The 23,752-nt window shown below is 29.7% G+C and overlaps 1 protein-coding gene and 1 non-coding gene across 2 annotated transcripts; one reads left to right on the top strand and one right to left on the bottom strand.

Moving 5' to 3' along the window:
* Positions 1–2,795: 2,795 nt before the first annotated feature.
* On the bottom strand, positions 2,796–2,896 carry LOC116401849. Its single transcript, XR_004214253.1, has one exon. It is a non-coding gene; the product is annotated as a small nucleolar RNA R71 (small nucleolar RNA).
* A 4,574-nt stretch (positions 2,897–7,470) lies between these two features.
* Positions 7,471–8,270, top strand: LOC105436367. Its single transcript, XM_011662022.2, has one exon. The coding sequence runs from the start codon at positions 7,542–7,544 to the stop codon at positions 8,145–8,147; it is 606 nt and encodes a 201-aa protein (XP_011660324.1). The 5' UTR covers positions 7,471–7,541; the 3' UTR covers positions 8,148–8,270.
* Positions 8,271–23,752: the final 15,482 nt, after the last annotated feature.

Genomic DNA, 23,752 nt, shown 5'->3' on the forward strand with positions numbered 1-23,752 from the left:
AATAAAGTTTAATTTACAAATTTTGCAAAAAAAAAAAATCTTAAAACCTCACTAAGTCTTTTAGACTTGTTTTAAAATTTTACCTTCCACGTTCAAGGCGCTAAGGCCAAGTAGGGGAAAGTTAAAAAGGACTTGCTAGGCGAGAAGAGGCTGCCAAGGTGTTTTACCTCTTTAAGTTTAAGAGTTGTGTATTTGTATTGTAGTAAAGTTATTGTAAAATGCTTAGCCAAAAGTTCAATAAAGTTTTCGTTTGGTTACTTCTCTGTTTTAAGTGTTTTCTGTTATCACCTCAAAATACTTGTAAAGTTGTAAGTTAAGACAAAGGAAAGTCTTTGGGCGATTAAGCAAAGCTTAAGGACCTCAAGATTGAAGGTTTTAGCATTTAACACATAAAGATACTCAAGTCACGTCACATCTCGTATGGCAAGCTAGGGTGTCAGCGGGGGCAGTGACAACTTGTAGAAGTACAAGTTATTGTGTACCCTTTTGAGTAAAATAATGAGATCTTATTGCATGGAAACAAAAGAAAATAGAGAAAAAAGTTAACAATTTGGTTATATTTCCAATAGCATAATACAGAAGAACCTTATCCACAATTCACTAGCATTTAGTGCTGTTGGCACATGCTTTTAGGCAAAAAGAGAGTGAAGCTTGACAAAAATATGTCTATGCGAGAAGTTCAATCCAACCTTTGCGAAAATAGAAGTACAAGCTATGCGATTAAGGCAATTGCAGACAAAATTAGTTGGCAGGAAATTTAGAGAAAGGACAAAAGGATATGCACAATGTCGATTGCAGCTTTTCAGAGGTTTTAATGGCGCGTGGCAGCCTGTCAACATCAGTTCTTGAATATAAATAGAGTGTCTCACTTCTCAATCGGTGTGCAATTTTGGCTGGGAAAAACAAAATGCTCCCTCCACCCATCCATCTCCCTTCCCTTCAGTTTTAGATAAAAGCCTACAGCAAAGAGGAGAGAGAGATCCATCTCTTCCATTGTTTTCCTCAGACATAGGCAAAAATCAGAGCTAAAGAGTATGAGAGATCAAACTCTGTGGCGTAACTCATGATTTATTTTTCCATCTTGTAATTTTTATATTCTATTGTTTTGTAATCTAAACCTCATGGTTAAAAAGCTTAACATATTGTTTATGAAAGCAATGAATTTCTTCTTCCATTCTCCCATATTTCTTGTCTTTCCATGTCTACATAGTTGGTTGGTTGAATTATAATAATTGATGTTCGTGATACTCGGATAATCATAATGAATGTTGTAAGAGTTATGCAAAGCTAAGTGTGAGTATCTCAACCTTTTTCATTCAAAAGAAGGACTTGAGTAGAGATCGTAATCACTAAACAAGTGAAAATCCCTTTTAGCTGAGCAGGTGGTGGGAAGAATGTCGTCATGCATTCTTGTCGTCAAGTTCATCCTTTGCATACATCACTGAAAGGTTGCTGTGTGTGTCGAAAGCCCTAAAATGTGTACGACCTAAATAAGGATTAACTACTGTTTTGTATGTGAGATTATTATATATAAATCATAGCTTAACTATAAATATTTTCATCCCGAGAGGCGAGCAAGTATGATAGAAGCGCTGAGAATGTGCTTGCCTTAATTCTTGGTTAATACATGCTTTATGTCACTTCAAAGTATTAAAACATTAACCATTGCCTTTAGTTAATTCAACTTTCCTTCCTTGCCATGCCTACACTAAGTTCATATCTCATTATGCTATACTTCCATGTTCACCTTGCACCGCCAAGTACAGTAGTGTAAATATCTAAGATCAATATTATATTGTTAATATCTTTATTGTACAGTGTATACCGCATCATTTAGTATGGGGTTAGATAAAATAGGAGCTTAAATTCCCTATGATCAACTCTAGACTTACTAGAAAACTTCTCTTCACTTGAACTTGGGCGATAGAGGAGAAAACTTGTGTGACAATGTTTGATTCTTATAATAACAACGCATTAATAAGAATGCACCTTTTTTTATCGTATAACCTTGTTTAGATGCATAATGGTTATAAACTTAGAACTACTCTTGTTAAACATACAAGCTTGACACTTGAGAAATTAGAACGCATGAATAAAAATTTTATGACGACTAAGTTTCCGGCGCTATTGCCGGGGAATTTTTAAAGATCTTTCTATTATTTAATTGTGCGCTAAATTATGCATAAGTTCAATCTCAGTTGAATCGCGTGCTCTAACCAAAAAGTTCATGAACAAGTTTATGAGTGCAGGCGAACAACCTGAATTCCAGCTTGACCCTAAGATCGAATGAACATTTTGGAGGAATCATAGACAAAGGCAGAAGGCAACACCAAGCGAACATGGACAATCAGAACAACAATATCTCTCCCAACCAGAACGCCCAAAACCAAAATCTAGCCTACTTAGCTCATAATTTGGATTGACCCATTAGATCATGCACACCGTTGAGCCTCTATAATTTCAACCCGGGTATTGCAAGTGTAGTATTTGGAGACAACTCAAGGTTCAAAATCAAGCTAGTAATGCTTCAAATGATCTAGAATGTTGGACAGTTTGGAGAGCACACACATGAAGACCCTCATGAGCATATAAGGAACTTCTAATCTATTTATATGTCGTTTAATATGCCAGAAATATCACGAGATGAACTATGTTTACCATTTTTTCCACTCACATTGCACGACGAGGCTAAACAATGGGCCAAGTCTTTGGAAGAAGAGGAAGTTACAATATGGGATAACTTGATTGAAAATTTTATGTAGAAGTTCTTCTCGTCCATTGAGAACGCAAGAAGTAGGCAAGATTTGATGACCTTTGAACAGAGAGATAGTGAGAACCTTATTGACGTGTGGGGAAGATTCAAGAGAATGATCAAGGGATGCCCTCACCATTGCATCACTGGATGTGTTCTGATGGAACAATTTTACTTTGGGCTTAGTAGAGACATACAACAATCTGTTGACATTGTGTTCATTGGTGGGATGCTCAGATCATCCTATAATCAAATCAAAACAACGTTGGATGATATGACCAGCAACATTCAAGAATGGAGAGATGACAGCTTCGAATTGTGAAATGATAGTAAAGGAAGTAGAAGAGACAAAGGAAGTCAACTTTCAGAAGAGCAGGTGGGCGGGAAGAATTTAATCGTGCATTCCTTTCGCCAAGTTCATCCTTTGCATATACATCTTTGAAAGGTTGGTGTGTTTGTCGAAAGCACTGAAACATATACGGTCTAAGTAAAGATTAGCTACTTTTATTGTATGTGAGATTATTGGATATAAATCTTAGCTTAACTAGGAGTATTTGCATCCCGAGGGGCGAGAAAGAATGATAGAAGCGCTGAGAAGCTGCTCGCTTTAATTCTTGGTTAATACATGCTTTATGTCACCTCAAAGTATTAAAACATTAATCACTACCTTTAGTTAATTCAATTTTCCTTCCTCATCATGCCTACACTGAGTTCATATCTCATTATGTCATACTCCCATGTTCACCTTGCACTGCCAAGCACAATAGTGTAAATATCTAGGATCAATATTATGTTGTTAATATCTTTACTATATAGTGTATTAACGCATCATTTAGTATGCGATTCGATAAAATAAAAGTTTAAATTCTTTGTGTTTGACCTTGAACTTACTAGAAAACTTCTCTTCGCTTGCACTTGGGCAACAGAGGAGAAAACTCGTGCGACAATGTTTGATTCTCATGATAGCAACGCATGAATATAAATGCACCTTTAATTTTATTGCATAACCCTTTTTTAGTTGCATAATAGTCGTAAACTTAGAACTACTTTTGTTAAACATACGAGCTTAACTCTTGAGAAATTAGAACGCATGAATAAAAATTTCATGACGATCAGGCGTGGTGTGACAACTTAGTATCATAGCGTGATTTTGGGAAATCTAGTAGTTTTATGTGTGATTTTGGTGGTTAAGTGCTTAAGTTACTTTTGTAGGAATTAGTAGAAGTAGAAATGTCGACAAGAAAAGGAAGGGACGCAAGAAGTGGATCAAGAGCAACAATTGAGCCTACAATGGATTCAGAAGCACATTCGGTTAACCCTGATGCGAGAAGAAAGCAAGAGGAAGCAGTTTATGATAAGAGTTTCCTAAATATTAATAGATGTCATGGCACAACAACTAGAGAAGAAATTTGGAATAGAGAGATTCAAGACATTAGGAGCTACAAAATTTAGTGAAACTACAAAGTCAAAAGAAGCTAAAAAGGACATTAAAGAAGTTAGGAAAGTAGATTTGGTTGTGTTTTTATTACAAGAAGAGGTTGAAGATTGGTAGACCCTAGAAGAGAATGGGCGAGGAAGAGTTAACTATGAAAATTTGAAAGAAATATTCATTGGAAAGTATTTTTTCGAAACCTATAGAGACGAGAAGAGAGATGGATTTCTCAATTTGGAAGAAGGAGAACTCTCTATCACACGACACGAGAAGAAGTTTACAGAGTTATCTAAATATGCAAGATGAAATTCACTCTTTCCTTACTTTAGGGTAAGTAAGTGAATGTTCTCTTAAATGGTGTCTCCGAGACTTGAGCAAATGGTCCTACCCTCTCAATGGCACAAGAGGGGTTTATAGTTATTTAGTGGTTGAACCATAAATAGGTTGTTCACTAGATGAACATTGATATTTAAGGACTAGAAGTAACTCAGGGGTAAAATGAAAATTGACCCAACTGATTTACGAACACTTGGGAAGGACTAACTACTATAGGTCTATATCTGTGGACAAAGAAATATATCTATAGTGAAAAAAGTTTAGTTGTGAGTCTTTAGCCAATTAATCTCATATCGTTATAACATCTTATCTAAAGGTCTATTAGACTCTCTTTCTAGCTCGTAAAGGGTAATGAAATTTATTTATATTAGTAATTTGAAATTTTCAAATTTACTTTGGGAATTAGTATAATGTACGGTGATACATTATAATATAAAGTTCATATTTTAATCAAACTTTATTATTAAATTTAATTTTGGATATAATTCAAAATTAATTTATGAGAGATAAAATATTTGGATGAGCTCAAATATTAATTTGATTTGAATTGGATTCGTATTAAAATTATTGGTTATGAGAGAAATTTATATTGTAATATGATTCAAATTTAATTTAATTTTAAGATATTTAATTTAACTATTAATTAATAGTTTCATTTAATTTTATTTGATTTAATTAAATTAATTTAAAACTCTAAGATATTAGAGGCACATGAAATTAAAAAGGATTAAAATGAAATATTAATTAAATCATATTTAATTAATTATTAATTATTTAATATTAATTATTTAATTAGTAGATTTAAAAATAAATTAATTAGAATGAGATTTAAAGGGGTACAACCATTATACCAAATACAAAATATAAATATAAAGTAGTATCATTTAATATTTATTATAATTTAACAGTTTAAAATTAATATTAAAATACAAAAATCGAGAATGTGATACAGACACATGTCCTTTAGTCCTTTAATAGATCTGCCCACAACAGTGGACAAAACTAGAAGATGGAGAGTTTTGCCGGAGTGAAATGAAAACACATGGAAAAAAAAAAGGAAAGAATCTCTTTTTTGAATTTGAGAATAAATTTACGATTTAAAGAAACATTAAATGTGATATAACTTAATTAGCAACACAATAAATTTTATTTATTATTTTATCTATTCGCAATATCAATGAAATGAGTGAGATGTACCCTATTTTATAAAACCTAAATGTATAGTAAAAAACTAAACGTGAAAATTCATTATACTTGAATTAAGTAAAAATAGTTTTTTTTTTTAAACAATTTCTCTAATAAAAAAAATAAGAAGAAGAAGAACAATAAATAAAAAAATGTAAAGAATAAAGAAATAAAATGTAAAATGTAAAGAATAAAGAAACAAAATGTATTAGATTCCTATATATCCGTGAGTCAATTTTCTTTGATCAAATTCCCTAGAAACATTTTACTGTCGGTCATTTAAATTCGTAAAAATCTAAACCTAAAGAGCAATTTATTTCCTTAGCAATTGTTTGATCACAAACAAAACAAATTTTGTGATTATTATATATGTGGAGATGACCTGTTAATTCCTACCACCTCCAAGCTCCTAAAATTGAAAAAAAATAAACAATATTTCATAAAGAAACTGAAACATAAGATTACATGCAAACATTTTGAACAATTTATCTTAAACCCATCTTCTTAAATTTATAAGCATAATATCATACGAAGAGAAGAACTCAAAAGGCCTTTAACATTTCATCCCGTCCTCTAGTTTTGAAGAATATGGGTTTGGTTTTTAAGTTAAGTCAAATTTATAATTTCTAGTTTTGTTTTCAAACGTATCTAGTTAGTCTCAAGTTTTTAAAATTAAGTTCACGAACTCTCTTGAATAATTTCATACTTTTATTTTAAGTAATTATATATGGATATAATTTTATAAGAGAAATTTTCAAAAATAACAAATTTTACAAAGTATTTACAATTTATAACAAATTCTATATAGTATTGATAGGTTATAATGATAATATAATCTAAAATTTTGCTATAGCTTGTAATTATTTTTATTTATTTTATTATTTTAAAAAGTCATACAAAAAATACTTCAACACCTTTTAAACCTATTTGATCAAATAGATCTATTTTTCTTAATTTGAAAACTAAAAAAATACATTTTTAAAACGGGGAATAAAACCGTGTACTGTTTTATGGATGAAAAAGTATTTTTTTTTTCTTTTTCCTTTTTTATTTCCATCCAAATCAATTCCAACTAAATATTGAATTAATACAACACTCCAGATATGGATGGAATTGTGAGATATTTGAGTATCCACATTGGAAAAAGACACAATTTTATTATTCCTTACAAGTCTTTTTATTATTCGTTTTTTTGGTCCAAAAGTTGACTCCACCTTAATTCTTTTCTATTGTGAAATTGATCTTCTTTAAGAAGTATATGTTGTGTACATCTACTGTTTGTGAGAATTTGAGAAAAGCATATTAAAATAAAATGTAGCAAATTCTTAGTCTTAATTAATCAAATGTATTGTTTAGAAAAATTATTGATTCATGGCTAACACTTCTTAGATATTAATAATTAAATGTATAAGAACATTTTTAAAAATTTGTAAATATAAAAAAATTTATTGATAAATAAATTCTATCATTAATAGATTTCTATTAGCTAAGGTTGACAAAGTTTATCACTAGTTGAATAGTGTTAAGTCTAAGTTTTATTATATATATTAAATATAATTGTTTTGCATTGTTGGTGTTTGGCCTAAGTACTGCTCCTATATTCGATATTAAATTACTCTTGTTGTTATCTACACTAATGTATACAACAAAAGTTAAAAAAAAGATTCAATTGGATAACCCTCGATCAAAATGTTTCGAACTTATCTTCTGTAAGTTAAAAGTAGGACATCCACAAAGTTGTATAAATATATACCGTCCAAATGGGAAAGAGAAGCATGAGAAGAAGAGCCTTCTAGCTTTCTCCAAAAATAAGCAAAAAGGAAAGATATAGCAAAGATGAGTTGTGTGGACAAGGGGGAGTGGTCAAAAATACCTGTTTGTACAACACCATGTGTTCTTGATATAGCAAATTTTGCAGTGACGGAACACAACAAAGAAACTGGAGAAAAATTGACACTCAAAAGTGTTATAAAAGGATGGTTTTTGGAGTTGGGCGATGTGAAATTAAAGTTTCGTTTGTACATTCTAGCAGCAAACGACAAAGGAGTTGTCCTAACCTATGAAGCAGTTGTGTGCGTCACAGAAATAGGTGACTTTAAAAGAGTGAAGAAACTCTTATCTTTCAATGTCGGTTATTTGGATGAGAAGGATGTATTTTGGATTGTAATTGTTGATACTAAAGCGTCTTGTGTGCAAGACGTGGCAAAGTTTGCTGTGGCAAAGCATAATGAAGACGAACATGATAGTCTTGTCTACCTTTCTATCACTAAAGGTTGGTATCGAGAACTTGACCCGTATAATGCTATATTCTTCGAAATTCATCTTACGACGAAGGATTGTTTTGGACGAGTGCGTGAGTTTAAGGCTTTGGTTCTAGAAGACAAACCTCAAAAGGAGAAAATCCGAACACTCAAATATTTCGAAGTTATAAAGAAATGTTGAAAACTTGCTATCTATATGTAAGTGAGAGTGGTTATGTTATGTGTTATGTCTATGTTCTTGACTATATATCCATAAATGAATAGTCAAGTTTAAACTAAATAAAACGTTTTAAATTATATGTCACTCTTTATGCCAAATTTTATTAAGGAAGTTGTTTATATTATAACCTATTAGTTATTGGGAATTTATACGAGATATAAATAAAGTCACTTCATTAAAATGAAAATGTAATAGATCGATGGTAATAAGAAATGTGTGGGGTGCCATTTGATTGCTTTTAGCATTGTTTACTTATGTTCTATGATCGTATTGACACATGAGGTCACTTCCAACTTATAATCAACAAATGCAAATTGATTCACAAATTAAAGGCATTCAGTTCAATTGCACCTAGTAATTAAGTTGTATATTTGTTACTGTGTTTCGGTTACAACTACCATTATTGTTATTGTTTCAGCTGAAAAATTATCAATTTGACATTTTAATATTGTCGTTATTGTAATCGCTTTGGAAACCTTATCCTTTGAATTCCTAAGTCGTATAAGAAGTTAAGTAGAGGTTGTTGTTGATGTGTTGTGTTGTTAACGTAGCTTAATTGAAGGATTAAAGGCTTGTTTGAAATTCAACTAAGTGTTTGGGAGCTAGGGTAACCAACTTAGGTGTTATGAGAACCTTCAAGAGTATGATGACCAATAGTAGTTTAAGTGGCCAAGTAGAAGAGCCCTGGTGTGAAACTCCGATCTGCAAAACAACAAGAATGCAGGAAGTAGTGTAGATAGGACACAATTTAGCTTAAAACCTTGCAATTGATCTTATCACCTAACTCAAACTCAACCCCTTTTAAACTACCAAGTGAAAAACATAACGTAATGGAAGTCAACATAAACGTCAAGTACAATAATTAACATAACCAAAACTTACGCTTATTTAGAATGATTTTGACCACATGGTTATATTGGTACAATATGTAGTTTATTGAAAATGGACTTGAAGGAGATGCTGATTCTGGCGGTGAAGAAGATGAACCGGAGGACACTGATGGTGTGAAAGTGGAACATCTCTACACATTTCAGATTATCAAGGTTTTGCACTAATAACCGATTGATTTACTATAGTGATGAAGCTACCAAGCAAGTGATTGATGTTTGATTCGTGACAAGACTTGTTGCAATTTAGTTATCTATGACAATACATTGCATTTAGTTTCTTTGTAAAAATATATTACCAATGTTTAGTTTCTATTTCACTTGTATTTATCCCTTTGGGAAAATTCGATAGATTTAGTGTACTTAGTTTTTTTGTAAATATGTTATCTATGTTATTTTTATATATGAAAGTTCTTATTTATATGTGTACTAGTTTTGTGTTAAAATGGAATCATTGGATAACAGGAAAAAAATCTAATTGAATTACAATTTTTTTTATAAAAAAAATTCATAACATATTTGACGGTTATAAAATGTCATAAACAAGTCCATCCTTGACGGTTTTTCAATGTCATAAACAATCAATTTCTTGACGGTTATTAAATGTCATGAATACTTATACTCTTGACGATTTTAAGTTGTCATAAACATTCACACTCTTGACGGTTTTTACCTGTCATGAACATTTGTATACTTGACATTTATAAAACGTCAACGTTCAATATTCTTGACGTTTTTATCAACCGATAAGAACTTTGGCTTTCTTGACACTGGCTTCAAGGACGGTTATATTAATTTGATTCATGATAAAATTATTGGTTATGAGAGAAATTTGTATTTGAATATGATTCAAATTTAACTTATCTTAAATATAAGATATTTAATTTAGTTGTTAATTAATTAGAGAATTAGTTAATAGTTTATTTTAATATTATTTAATTAAATTAATATAAAACTATAAGATATTATTGAAAGATATTCATTAAATAAGATTTAAATAAAATATTAATTAAATATGATTTAATTAATTATTAACTAATTGATTACTTGTTAATTAATTAGTTGATTTGAAATTTATGCTAATTTAATATTTTTTAAATTAATAGAATCTCATGATTCTCTTCGACTCTCTTTCCTTAGATACAATTTTCTTTAACAATTCAATCAACCAAAATAAAACTAATAATTTTGTTTTTCCACAAAAGAGTTTCTCTAAAAAAATCTCCAAACTTTTTTCCATCCGAATTGGTTCCCCACAAACCAATCTCATCTCAAAAAATACGGAGGTGTCCGAAACCAATCTCATCTCAAAAAATAGGGAGGTGTCCGATGGGTGATGTCCCAATTTTGTGATTTATTTTGTAGATTCAGAGATGTTAACACAAGTAAGTTTTTCTTTCTCTAATCTATAATTAGAAAACATGCTTAGCCGTTAAGTCTTAATAAGAAAATTTGTTTTTATTGTATTTTGTCATTCTACTAGTATTTTGGGATTTCCAAATTAAATTGAGAAATGATTCTAAAATCTTTCACTGCCAATGACTTTTATCCCTTCAACGATGGCCTGAGAAACAATCTCTAAATTTTCTGTCTTTCATCCTACCCAGCAAGCATCAAGATGCTCATGCCTTTGTTCTGGGCCTAATCTTTGTTTTCCATCTCCCCGAAGATTACTCAACTTAGTAAGAAAATAGGATAGAAGATACAGCTATTACATTCTTCCGCTCTTTGCTTACTTTGCTTGCTTAGCTTTTCTTAGATCACAAATGAGGATCATGCCTCTTATTTATAGGCATAAAATCCTTGGAGCCTAATGTGTCACACTTCATCCCGAACATATCCTAACAAAGCGATACACAGTGTGACTTGAGTATTCATGACTTGTTTAAACAAAAGAAACCTCAACCTAGGTTCTTAAGCTTAGCTCAAATGCCTGATCACTGAGCACTTACACTTATTTTCACATTTGTAAGTGATATTATAACATTATAACACAACGAATAAGAGATAAAAAAACAACTCCATTTCATTAACTTTCAATTATGTGATCTACATTACACTTTACATACATTGAAGCACATGTATAAAACTTAATTTAAATGCTCTAGGATAGCCTTCTGGCCTAGTTAGCCTCTTAAGCCCTTCTTACTCTAAGATGAACGCCTAATCACCTGGGAAGTGGAAAATCTTAAAACATAAGTCAAAAGACTTAGTGAATGAAGTTTTAAAAAAACCTTTTCGAAACATGTTACATAAATCATAACTATTTCAATCGTATAATACATAATACACATTAGTCTTGTGTCTCTTTCGTCGGAAACATGAACCATTCCCTAAGTTAAGACCCAGCATCTTAATTCATTCATCATTGCTCAGGTCGCCTAACACAATACACATCTTTTATACATTGGCTAGCTTCACTCTATCCGTAGTCCCTTTTTACATCACTGCATTACTTCTTATGTGCACATAGTTAGCTCTTTGATAGGATTAAAACTAATGCTTTGAAAATATTCTTTCACATTCGTTGAAACACAAAACATTGCTTTTAAAACATAAGCTTTCATTTAAATTTATTTATAAGTACTCATTACAAACATGAATTCAAAAGAAAGCTTTAAGTTTACAAACATTTACAAATATCACTCACTCACAAAATTCAGTTGCCTTAAATCCAGATTGCTTCTACACTTCTTCTTCTTGCGTAGTCCTTCAACAACAACTTCAACACTTAGTTTTTCTTTTTCAAACTTTTAGAATAACTTCCTTCTTCTAATTCCTTCCTCTATTTATAATAATCCTAATTTCGATTAGTCATCCTTAAGGTTCCTAAAATATGGCCAGCTTCTACTTGCTTAAAGTATTATACGTGTAAGCTTAGTATTTCACTCAATCTTACTTAACTTCAGCTTAACACGTAACCCTTGTCAAATCAAATTGATATTTTCTCGCTTGCCTTTTCTCGCAAAGAACTCTACTCGCCTAACTGCCTTTTAATCGCCAAAGTCCTTATCATGTTGCCTTCATTACGGAATAAGACTTAAACACCTAAACGTCAGTTTTCAAAATATAAACTTCTTCAAAATGCCTTCTCTCAATATTTAGTAAAAAATTTGACACTTCAAATATAAACTTGGGTCTCACACAATGTAAAGCCATGATCCAAAGAAAAGGGGTTGTGTTAAAGAGGAGTTATGTTAAAAAGAGACATTTTGGCTAAGCGTAAATAATAAGCAATCTGTGATCAAGGATGCCTTCAAGGAAAGGTGATGCAAGGAGAGATGCTTACAGTCACTGTTGCGTCGAAGCGAGGTGACGCGATATGATTAGCTGGCGAGGAAGAAGCATGCATTTAATGCAAAGAACTAGACAACAACACGGGAATAAGTACCTATGCCTAAAGTGTTGATGCAATGAATTAAGTGTTTCATTGAAAGGATGGATGTTCGTATGAGGCGACTAGACGACTATCTGAGGGAAAGTAAATGTTCTATTATTTTTCAAGAAGGGAGTCAGATGAAAAAGAATTGAGCATTCCAAAAAGATAAGGTTAGCGTTTCAAGAGAAATATCTAATTGCGAGTAACAATTGGCAACGTGTTGAAATTATGTTGGTTGTATAGCTTGATGAGTTATAGCTTGACACATGTAAAGCGTGGAAATGACCCATGAGTTTGAAAGGTCGCTATAAATAGGACCAAAGAGGTCGGAAGAAAGAGGGGCATAAGATGCTAAACATTATGATTAATTGTTAAGAGAAAGTGTCGAGTGTTGAAAGGTCGATTAAGGGAATCACTAGGCAAGACGAGAAAGCCAAAAGTAAGAAAAGGAAAGAGTTTAGGCTAAGTATTTCTGTGAGTGATCCTTTTAAATGAAAGAAATATTTTGTGAATGATTGCTCTTTTTAATCTTATGTTTGACGATTAACATTTGATAATGATACTAATGTGATGTGATGTGTTGTATGTAATGCTTTTGAGATAATGCTTCTTATCTTATTGGCTGTAATGATTGAATGATGTATTGGTGGAAGTGAATCCCAGGTCTAGGGCAAATAAATGTTGATGAAAGTGAATCCCAAGTCTGAGCGAGAAATGAATTTTGTTCTTCATAGTTGGGTGCTGGTGAAAGTGAATCGTAGATCTAGGTGAGGTTGTATCATGAGACACTGGTGGAAGTGAATTCCAGGTCTAGGGGATGGTCTCAGGTTTGAGTGTAGAACGATCATTGTGAGACACTGGTAGAAATTTCAAGTTTATCACGAGACACTAGTGAAGTGAATCCCAGGTTCAGGGGATTGGATGTGGATTGAAGAATCTCAGGTCCCGATGATAAATGATGAACATGCTGATGAATGAAATGTATGGAATTGCGTTCTTAAGAATAAGATTGTTATTATTGAAAATGTTGTTTTCCCTAAAAATGTATTTTCTCTAAACTCATCACTCACTAACTTTGTTACTTATATTTTAAGTTTTTCTTCCCCAGGTTGTCAGGCGTTGAAGCTAAGTAAAGAATGGATGTCAGGTGTAGAAGCCAAGTAAAGGAGGAAAGGTGGGATGTTATGTAAACTTGCACGGTGAGAAAGGTGGTCCTCTGTGTACATGAATCTTCGATTATTGTTTTCGTTTCACAAATATTCTTAGAAAGTAATATCGGTATCATTTTTCATCCTTGTTTCTTGAATTTATTCTTTTAAGTTCCAATACAAAGATATATTGCCCCAAAAAAAAGGTATATAAAAGATGATGAAATGTGAATTACCTTTTTTTTATCTTTATTATAAAGAATTTGGTGGATCTTTGATTCATAGGTAACGTCTCCAAACTACTTTACAAGTTATGAAGATCCTCCATTTATACTCCTGATTTCAGAATGCTCCCACTTGTAAAGTAGTTTGGATACCTTCTGTGGAAAGCTTTTTATGCTATTGTCTAGGGTCTTTAGGGAGAAAAACAATAGAATTTTCAAAGGAGCCGAGAGACCTTTGTGTGAGGTGTGGTGTCTTGTGAGATATCATGCCTTTTTTTTTTTGTGTTTTCGTTTATAAGGAAATTATCTTGTAAATACCTTACCACCACCACCTTCTTGATTTAAGATATTTGCATTGGTACATACATATGTAACAGAGAAAAACAATTGCAATAAGTGATCGTGGTTCTTATTTTAATTACACTTTTTCTTACTTTTATATTTTTAAAGACAAAAGAAAAGAATAAATGGAATTTGTTGTTGCATACTTGTTTTGTACCTTCTTTAATTTTTTTTTTCTCCTTTTCAACTGTTGTCTTTATCTTGAGTACTAAGATAGAAATATGAAATCGTGCTTCAATTTAGAAGTACTTGAGCCTGTATTAATAGCAAATTGTGGTGCAGCTGACCGTTGTTTTCATGGTAATGGTAATTTCTATGCAAGAGTTGTACACCATTTTCTCATTAGTAAATGCTCATGTTGTTAGATTGTTAGATTCTTTGTTAGGAATTTGGAGTAAGGTAAATGGCCCTATTTATTCTCTTTCTATTGGGTTAATGATTCTTCACATGATTGAATGGGTGACCTCTGGTTTGATTAATCTTCATTCTTTTGAGAAATTAGATGTTGTTAGCCATGCGACTTTAACGTCTTCATAGGAAAGTTATGCTTCATTTTTGTTGTTGTAATGTCTGCAGCTAGAATATTGAGGTCTTTTAATACTTACAAAGGTTTATTAAGTATTTTTAACTACGTTTCTTTGAAACTTACCAACTAGTGTAACTATGTTTTTTAAGCTTGTGGTCATATGTCGATTTCTTAATGTCAATGATATTTTGTTGTTATCCAAGAAGAGAACTCAAACCTTTTATTTGATAATTTTGTTTGGTTTCTAGCATTTTGTACTACTTTGCTATTTAGTTAATGGTTGAGATTTTTTTATACGCTAAAGTAATTGTTTCACCATGTGCTAACAACTTTTTTCTCAACGACATTCCTTTATGAAGTTTCCCTCCGTAAGATGCATGAAAAGTCCAAGAGTGAGGTATTGTTTAGCTTGCCTAGTTTCACTTATTGAGCAGGTAACAAGTTTTTTTTTTTTTTTATGCCTTGACGATTTTGAATTATTTTGCATTGAAATAATTTTTTTTTCTATTAACATTTATTTAGTTCATCGTTGGAGATGATGAATTTTCTTATTGTCCCAATCTTTTGGTCTCTTTTATGTCCAAAAATGATCTTTTATTCTCTTTCGACATCTGTTTAAACTTACTTTCTAGTTTATTCCTCTCTGATGATTTTCATTTGTTGTTTGCTCCTTTTTTATAGACAAGATATCTTCATTTCCGAAACTGACCTGTCGAATGGGGGTGGTGCCAGGATCTCCAGTTTTTTATATTTGTATTTGAGAGACATAAAATGTGAATTTAGTATCATTTGCTTTTTTGTGAATTGATTAATGAGATATTGATGGTGTTGCATTTGAGTGCACAATTTACTAACTTGCTCCTTTGTCCACTAGCTCTTGGGTCAACCCATATATTTTGTGTGTGCCATTTTCACTGTTTTTTATTAATGGCTGAAATTTCATACTTTTTGCTTTTAGTGTACTTGTAAATTGTTTCAAACTTGATTGAAAATGTTATAATTAAAGTTATGGTTGTTGTTCTCTTTTGTTGTTTGTCATTTCACTGTATCTTAATTAGCTTTAAATAGAACACTCTTTAGTCATACTCTAAAATGATATTTTTTTTTCTTACTAGGTTTGGAAGAATCCATTGGAGCAGTGAAGCCAACAAGGAGAAATGGATTGATATAGGATTTTTTATATGGTTGGTAGAAAAATATTGGTTCTAATGTATTGATTTTAGGCTTGTTGGTAGCTAAAGATGTCAATGTTATTTTTTTGTATGTAAACTACCTTTTAACAAAAAAAATGGTTATTAGTCAATGGGTGTACGAATATTACAAAGTGTATTACAACATTTATATATATTAAAGTGTCGACTTTTTGTTTCCTATATGGGTGTGATGTATTAAAACATTATTGTCATTGAAATGGTTAATGTAATGACAGAGCGGCAAGAAGAACAGAAAAAAAAATTAGTAATTAAGGAATATACGACAGGAAAAAATGTCATAATATACGAATTTGTGACATTTTCTAATTGTTGTCAATATTAAAACAACGACAATTTAATTTTATAAAAAACTGTCACGATTGACCTATCTTTGACAGAGAAAAATGTCATAATATACGAATTCATGACATTTTGTAACTGTTGTCAATAGCAAAACAATTACATTTGCTTTTATAAAAAAAAATTGTCACGATTGGCATATCCTTGCAGATAAAAAATGTCATAATAAATGAATTTACGACATTTTTTTAATTGTTGTTAATATGCAAATGATGACAATTATTTATTGTCATAAAATAAAATATGACAATTATTTGTTGTCATAAAATAATAATCAATGATATTTATTTTATGTCATGAAAAAACTTATTGTGACAATTTTTGAATACTATCATGGAATGACTTTCCACAACAGGCGATACTATGACTGTAAGTAACTGTCACGAATTTTGTTTGCGACAGAAAATAACTGTCATCATAGACCATTTTTGTTGTAGTGGATCGTGTCATCCTGTTTCTTATTTAAGGAGTTTGTATGCCAATTCGTATACTCCCAATTGTCGAGGACTGCATCTCAATTCTGAAGAGAAGTCGAGTGCAACATCATAGTTTTAAAGAAATACCAAGGACAACAACTTACTTTTGTGTGGTCCAAGACGATGAGTGGAAGAGCTGAGCCAAAGATGAAGAGCCTAGAGCTATCGTTTTAAGTCTTGTGATTTTAAAAGTTTAAATTCCAGTTGTACTTTGTTTAATGAATTGAGTTAATAAAGAGAAGAAGTTGTGTCATTCTGGTGCATTATTATTTGTGCTTATCAACTAATAGTTAAAAGCTATGTTCCATTAAGTTATTGGAGGCTAGACGATAGTGCTAGCTGGTCTAAAAGTTATCTTTTCACAGTTGCGATAAGCTTTGAGTGTTTCTAAAGTTCAAAATAAAAGTTTTTTGATGAGACAAGTTTAGGAAGTTGTTCCACTCACTAGATGTTCGATATGTCATCTTGCGACGAGATACACGATGAGTGTCTAGGCCGGACGTCCCCATCTAGTTTCATGGAGTGGCATTTAGGGCGATGTTGAAGCCAAAGATTTCTCTAAAATTCTAACTAGTTTAGATATATTTAATCTCATCGTAATTATCTTAAGGAATTCATTCATTAACCTAAAAAGTTTAGAATGTTTCTATATTTTTTCTTAGATATTTATTTACATCTTTTAACGTAATTATAGAGAGATCTAATAATTTACATACTAATTATATATTATGGATACTTGGATACTGTTCTAGAATAGTTAGTGTTGCTATATAGTGTAGTATTATTTACTTTATTTTTTGAGTTTAATGACATTGTTGTCCTTGTTCTTAATTATTTTTTATTTCCATGGTTTTGGAAATCATTTGGAATCTAGAAGTTGATTATTTTTCTGATGCCTAATATAATATATGCTATTCTAAAAAATTGTGATTGCTTTTATTGTTAAACATATACAACTCTAGCATGCTAGATTCTTTGGTCAAAAGGAGAACACTTGAATACTTTGATCAAATTGAGAGAACTTCGCTGAGTAATGGGTCAAGTGGAATATATAAAATTTGTATCCCCAAGACATGTATTAGTTTAGGGTTTTACAAACAAAAACAACAAACTCTTAACCAAAGTTAACTAATTTAGTTAGATTTTAAGCTATATAACAAACCACTAACAATAATTAACAAACTAACTAACAGAATAGATAATCAAACAATTTTATATAACTAGCTAAACAAATTTAACAAATATATATATATATATATATATCCTCAACAAGAGCTGGACTTGTTCAAATTAACGAGGGTATAAAAGGTATTATAGATGCCTTTCAGTCAATTTTTCCTTTTTCCTTCTGCTCATATAATCCCACCACCCCTCTCTCAAAACACACCATAGATTGGAGAAAATTTATTCAATGAGAGGCATATGGCTGTTGGTGGTTGTGATCAATGAAACTCAGGTGTCCAAGGCAGTGAAATGCGACCCAGGGGAGTTGAGACCATGTCATTTGTCCTTCACAATGTCGATGGAGCCATCGTCGGCTTGTTGCAAGAAGGTGCTGCAGCATAGGACATGCTATTGTGAATATAGTAAAAATCCAAAGACTCAACCTTATTTAAAATATGATGCCACTCAAAGGATCATTTCTGATTGTGGCGTTGCAATCCCAACTTGCTAAAATTTCCCATATGTTTTGGCTAACAACTTCATATGAAGTGATTATATATGTATACACTGGTTTTGAAGAGGCCATAATTAATCGCACATTCTCTTTCTTATTTAGTATGTGTTTCATCGTTGTTTTTATTCTTCAAACCTATTAACTTTAATACTTAATAGTTACAGAGTTTTAGTAGGTAATAATTAATTAGGTAAGTTCTAAATTTTAGTATTAATATCATTTGCTTATGGCTCTTAACGTGGTTTCTTTTTCTTAAACGTTTTGGCATACTTTCTTTAGTTTCTAACCTATTTGTTCTAATTTAGCTCGTGTTTCATTTAAGAACTTTCAACTTTGCCACATTTTTTTTCATTTAAATGTTATAAAAAGTATCCTTAGTTACCTTTTGCACCATTTTTTTAAAAAAAAAACACTCAATTATTGACGTTTGCTCAACCAAAGTTAAGAAATATATTCTAGTAAACTGGCTGTGTAGATGTAGAATTCATTCTTAATGATTTTAGCAATAATTTTGAGATTAGTTTTGAATAGTTTTGAATCAAATACATGATATGTTGGGATGTATGTCATAAGCCTCAGAGTTTATTAGTTATTAGGTATAATGATTGATTATTTTATAAATGCAATAATTAGTTGTCCATTACAGTAAAATCATAACCTAAAGGCTCCACCCTAAGAAAAACTACATACTATGAAAGTGGCAAGAAAAGAAAAAAATTCTCACAAAAGCTAAGCTAAAAATCGCTTTTTAAGACGGAATTTTTCGGATTTCACTTTTTCACTTATATGGTGTCATAAAAGATACAAAAAAAATAATTTATTTAATTTATTAAAATAAAATTTATTTTAAATCAAAAGTTTATTAAAATCATATTTTTTCCTAAAATAAAATATCTCCAAACCCTTTCTCTACCTCTTCTTCTCTTCTTCTTTGTTTCTTCTTCTTTGTAGAAGATCCACACGTCGCCCCTCCTTCTCTCTTACGCACGCCGAGAACGACAAGACTTTTTGTCAACGACACGCCTGAAATCCTCTCTTTCTCTTGCTGAACTCACGGGTGAATCTCAGCCATTAGGGTGAATCTCAACCATTATTTCTATTGTTTGTATTTATAATGGTTCTTTTTATGGAAAACATCCCTCATAGTTTTGCTTTTATAGGAGATATGTGTTTGTTTTGTCTTTCATCCTATTTAATATTGTTGTTTACGATCATTTTTCTAATTTGAATCTACATTTTTTCTTTATGGTTGACTATGTGATGAAGCATTTTGGTAGCTTACAATGTGTTTGATGAAATGCCTCAATAAAGCATTTGAATTAGAAAATCAAGGCTAAGGAAGATTTCATGACTATGGGCTGAAGCTTTGAAAAAAAGAAAATGAAAAATGAAATGTGAGATTTTAAATTTTGATGTGTGTAGGGTCTTTTTGTTTGTCTATGCATTTCCGTACTTTTGATTTTTCTATTGATCTTTTGTTTATGGTTGTTATCGAGGTATATCATAATTGCATGATATTTATGAGGTAAGACATTTGTTATTAAACCTAAATGTATCACCCTAATTTTGAAATTCATAACAAAGTTGCCCCGATCCCTAGTATCATGAACAAATAATTAAAAATTAAATTGCTAAAAGATTAATATATAGCATTTGTTCGGATTTTTGTAAAATGAAAAAATAATCTTAATAAGAAACTCTTCTAAAATAGATATAGGTTCAGTACTTTCAAATGCTACTAATAAAATTGTATTTTTTACATGACACGTGTTTAATACTAATATATATGTGTACTTAATTAATTCTAACTCCACCAAAAACAACCTTTTCCTTTTAAAATCACAAGTAAACTTTAATCCTCAATTCTTTTTAATTAACCCATTTTTTCTAATAAATTAGTTATTTTAAAATTTCATAAATTCCAACATCAATTATCTTAACCCAATAATTCAATTCATGTTCCAATCTTTAGATAGCACCCAAGCAATTTAAGATAATTAGTAAAATATTTCCTTAAAGGTTTGGGATGCTACATTTCTTTTTCCAATAACTATATTCCAATATGTAATTATCAATTTTTCTTTAAATAAATCATATTCATTATCTTTTCTGATTTACCGAATAAGGATGTTTTATTAAAATAAGTTTGTTTAGAAAATTTATTTGAAAAACATTACTGTTTTGAAACCATTTAGAAAAATAGTAAACTTTTAAAAATAAAAATTACAAAAAACAAAGAAGGTGACACTTGGCAAATTAAAAAAAGCAAATTGAAGGAGTGGGAGAGTCTGTTTTAATTTTTAATTATTATATATATGTTTTAAAAAAATTTAATGGTTTAATTTTAAAAAAAATGTAAATGTAAATTTTTTATTATTATATACATGTTTTAAAAGCTTAATTGTTTAATTTTGAAACAAAAATGTAAATTTTAATTTTTAATTAAAAATGATTATATATATTTTTATTGTAAATATAATTATATAGATATTCATATAATCAACAATGTGTTACCAATCTTTCTATAACTCTCCCTTTATTTCATGTTGTAACGTTCATCCCATTAAATTCTACGTTCTATAAATAGAGGTATGTGGTGCTTTTGCAAGATACACCACAATTGAGTTCAATTGTTTTCTACTTCCTCTCTTATTCCTTCTCTTCTTCTTTCTCTTCTTTAAGTTGTTTCATGGTTCTTGTTTAGCCTCTTTATTTTTTATTTTATAACATTTTTTGAAAAACTTAATTGTTTAATTATGAAAAAAATGTAATTTTTAATTTTTAATTATTAACTATTATATATATGTTTTAAAAAACTTAATTGTTTAGTTTTTTAAAAAATGTAAATTTTAGTTTTAATTATAAATTATTCGTAACACTAAAAACTTAAGATAATATTGAATTTAATTATCTTAATTTTATTTAATTATATTGGAACTAGGCATTAATTTGAAATATTTGATTTAGAGTCGATGGTTTTATGAAATTAGAATTAATTAAATATTTGTTGGTTGAATATTTAGTTCATTAGCCAAATTGGATTTTTGGTGTTGTTGAGATTGAATTTAATTAAATAACTTTGATGTTTATTTAATTACATTGAAGGTAATTGTAATGGATGGTCATTTGAGGAATAATAATTAAGGATATAGCAACATTTAAAAAAAATTGCAAATATAACAAAACTATCGCTGATAGACTTGTATCATTGATAGACTCGTATTATCTATCGGTGATAGACCAATTTTTACAACATGGTCTATCAGTGATAGATTCTATCATTGATAGAATTTGACAAATTTTGTTATATTTGCAATTTTTTTTTAAATGTTGTTATATACTTAATTATTTTGAATTTAATTGTTAAATTTGCAACTATCCCTAAACATAAATATATTTGTGGAAAAATAGTTTTTGTGGAAGATAATTAATTGTGTGGGAAAAGATAAATATTGACTATGGACAGATTTATATGATTGGGTATATAAGAAAAGATAATAAATTAGATTTATTTAAAAGAAAAATTGATAATTATATATTTGAATAATATTATCAAGAAAATAAATGTAACCTCCCAAATGAGGTTTTATTAATTATTTGGGTGTTATATTAAAGATTGGAGCTAAAAATTAATTATTAGGTTAAGATAATTTATGATATTTTAAAATAACTAATTTATTAGAGAAGATTGGGTTAGTTAAAAGGATTGATGTTTTGAGTTAATTTGAAATATTGAAAGGAAAAATTGGTTATGATAGCATTCGAATTAATTAAGTATATATACGTGGATATATATAATTAATTAACAATTTAGATTTTGGTAGAATATAATATTAATTATTTGGTTTTGTATAAATAATTAATATGAAAACACAAAGTTAATTATACGATGAAATATAATTATAGTTCTTGAAAAATAAGATAATTAATGTGAAGAGAATGTTGATTTGATTGAACAAGAAAAGATGATATATTTAATTAGGGAGAGAATAATGATTTAAATAAATATGTTTATCAAGAGAACAACAATAATAAATTATTATTATTGTTATTATTATTATTATTTGTTATAAATGCCTAAGATTTTGTGCACTTAAGAAATTTGTTGGAGAAACATAATGGAAATAAAAATATATGTATATAGTGGTATTATATATACATATCCTAAAATAAAAAGAAAATAATAATGATAAATATTATTATTTGGGTGTATAAATAGCGTTGGAATGCTTAAATTGATAAAAGAAATAATAATAAAAAAACATTCATCTTCTTCACTAAGTTTATTATTGGAATTGATTTTGGTTGCATGGCTTTGAAGGTTCCTTTCACAAAACTTGAAGATTCTACCTCACTTTTAGAATCAAATTAATTGAAGAATTGTTAGTATTTAATTGAAAAATTGTTAGTATTTTGTTTGGATTATTAGATATGGAAAGAGAAAGATTTAATGGATTTGAAAATAAGTGAATAAAAAAAGAAAAGGAAAGATAAATTAATAATATAATTAATAATAGTCATCCTAATAGACTTGAGATGGATATCTCATTTGAATAACTATACTAATCTTTATAACAAGACACATGAATTACTTCTTAATATTACAATTAATTTAGAGATAGAAGTCTTTGTGTTCTCTAACATGGAATTAGAGAGTCCATGAAACTCAATCTGAGTGTACATTAAAATACTTATTTTAAGAGATTCAAACTTTTAACTTTTAAAAGATCGATACTTGTTAATTATGATTGAGCTATACTTACTTTAATAAAAATATTCAAATAATATATTAGCAAAAAAATATTAGAACTTGATTTAAATTCCATGTCATTAATTTTAAATATAGTTTTAGTCTCTATACCACTTAAAAAAAAGTCATAGATTTAGTATTTATACTAAAATACTTTTGCTATTATTAGCATTTTTACTCAATATTTTGAAACATATTCTCATATTATATTTCCTCGTGAAACTATTATTATTATTTAGTGAAGTCCAATTAAAAAATTAACTAAGAATGACTAATTTAATATTTATTAAAATATATCGACTAAAATTGAAAATTAGAAAAAACAATGACTAAACTTGAAGAAAACTGGAAGTACATAAACTTAAAAATATCCTTAAAAAGAACAATTACAGGTATTTTCAAATATAGCAAAAATGAACCAAACTGTTAACAAAATATAGTAAAATTTTAGATCTATCATTCTTGTCTATACCTGATATTAATAGACTTCTTGAAATCTATTAACATCTATCGTCATAAAAATCTGAAATATATATACGAATCATTTTTCTATTTACATAATAATAGTTCTCCATCTCATTACCTAGAATGAAGGTAAACAAA

This window comes from Cucumis sativus, chromosome 1, assembly GCF_000004075.3.
Source record: "Cucumis sativus cultivar 9930 chromosome 1, Cucumber_9930_V3, whole genome shotgun sequence".
NCBI lineage: Eukaryota > Viridiplantae > Streptophyta > Magnoliopsida > Cucurbitales > Cucurbitaceae > Cucumis > Cucumis sativus.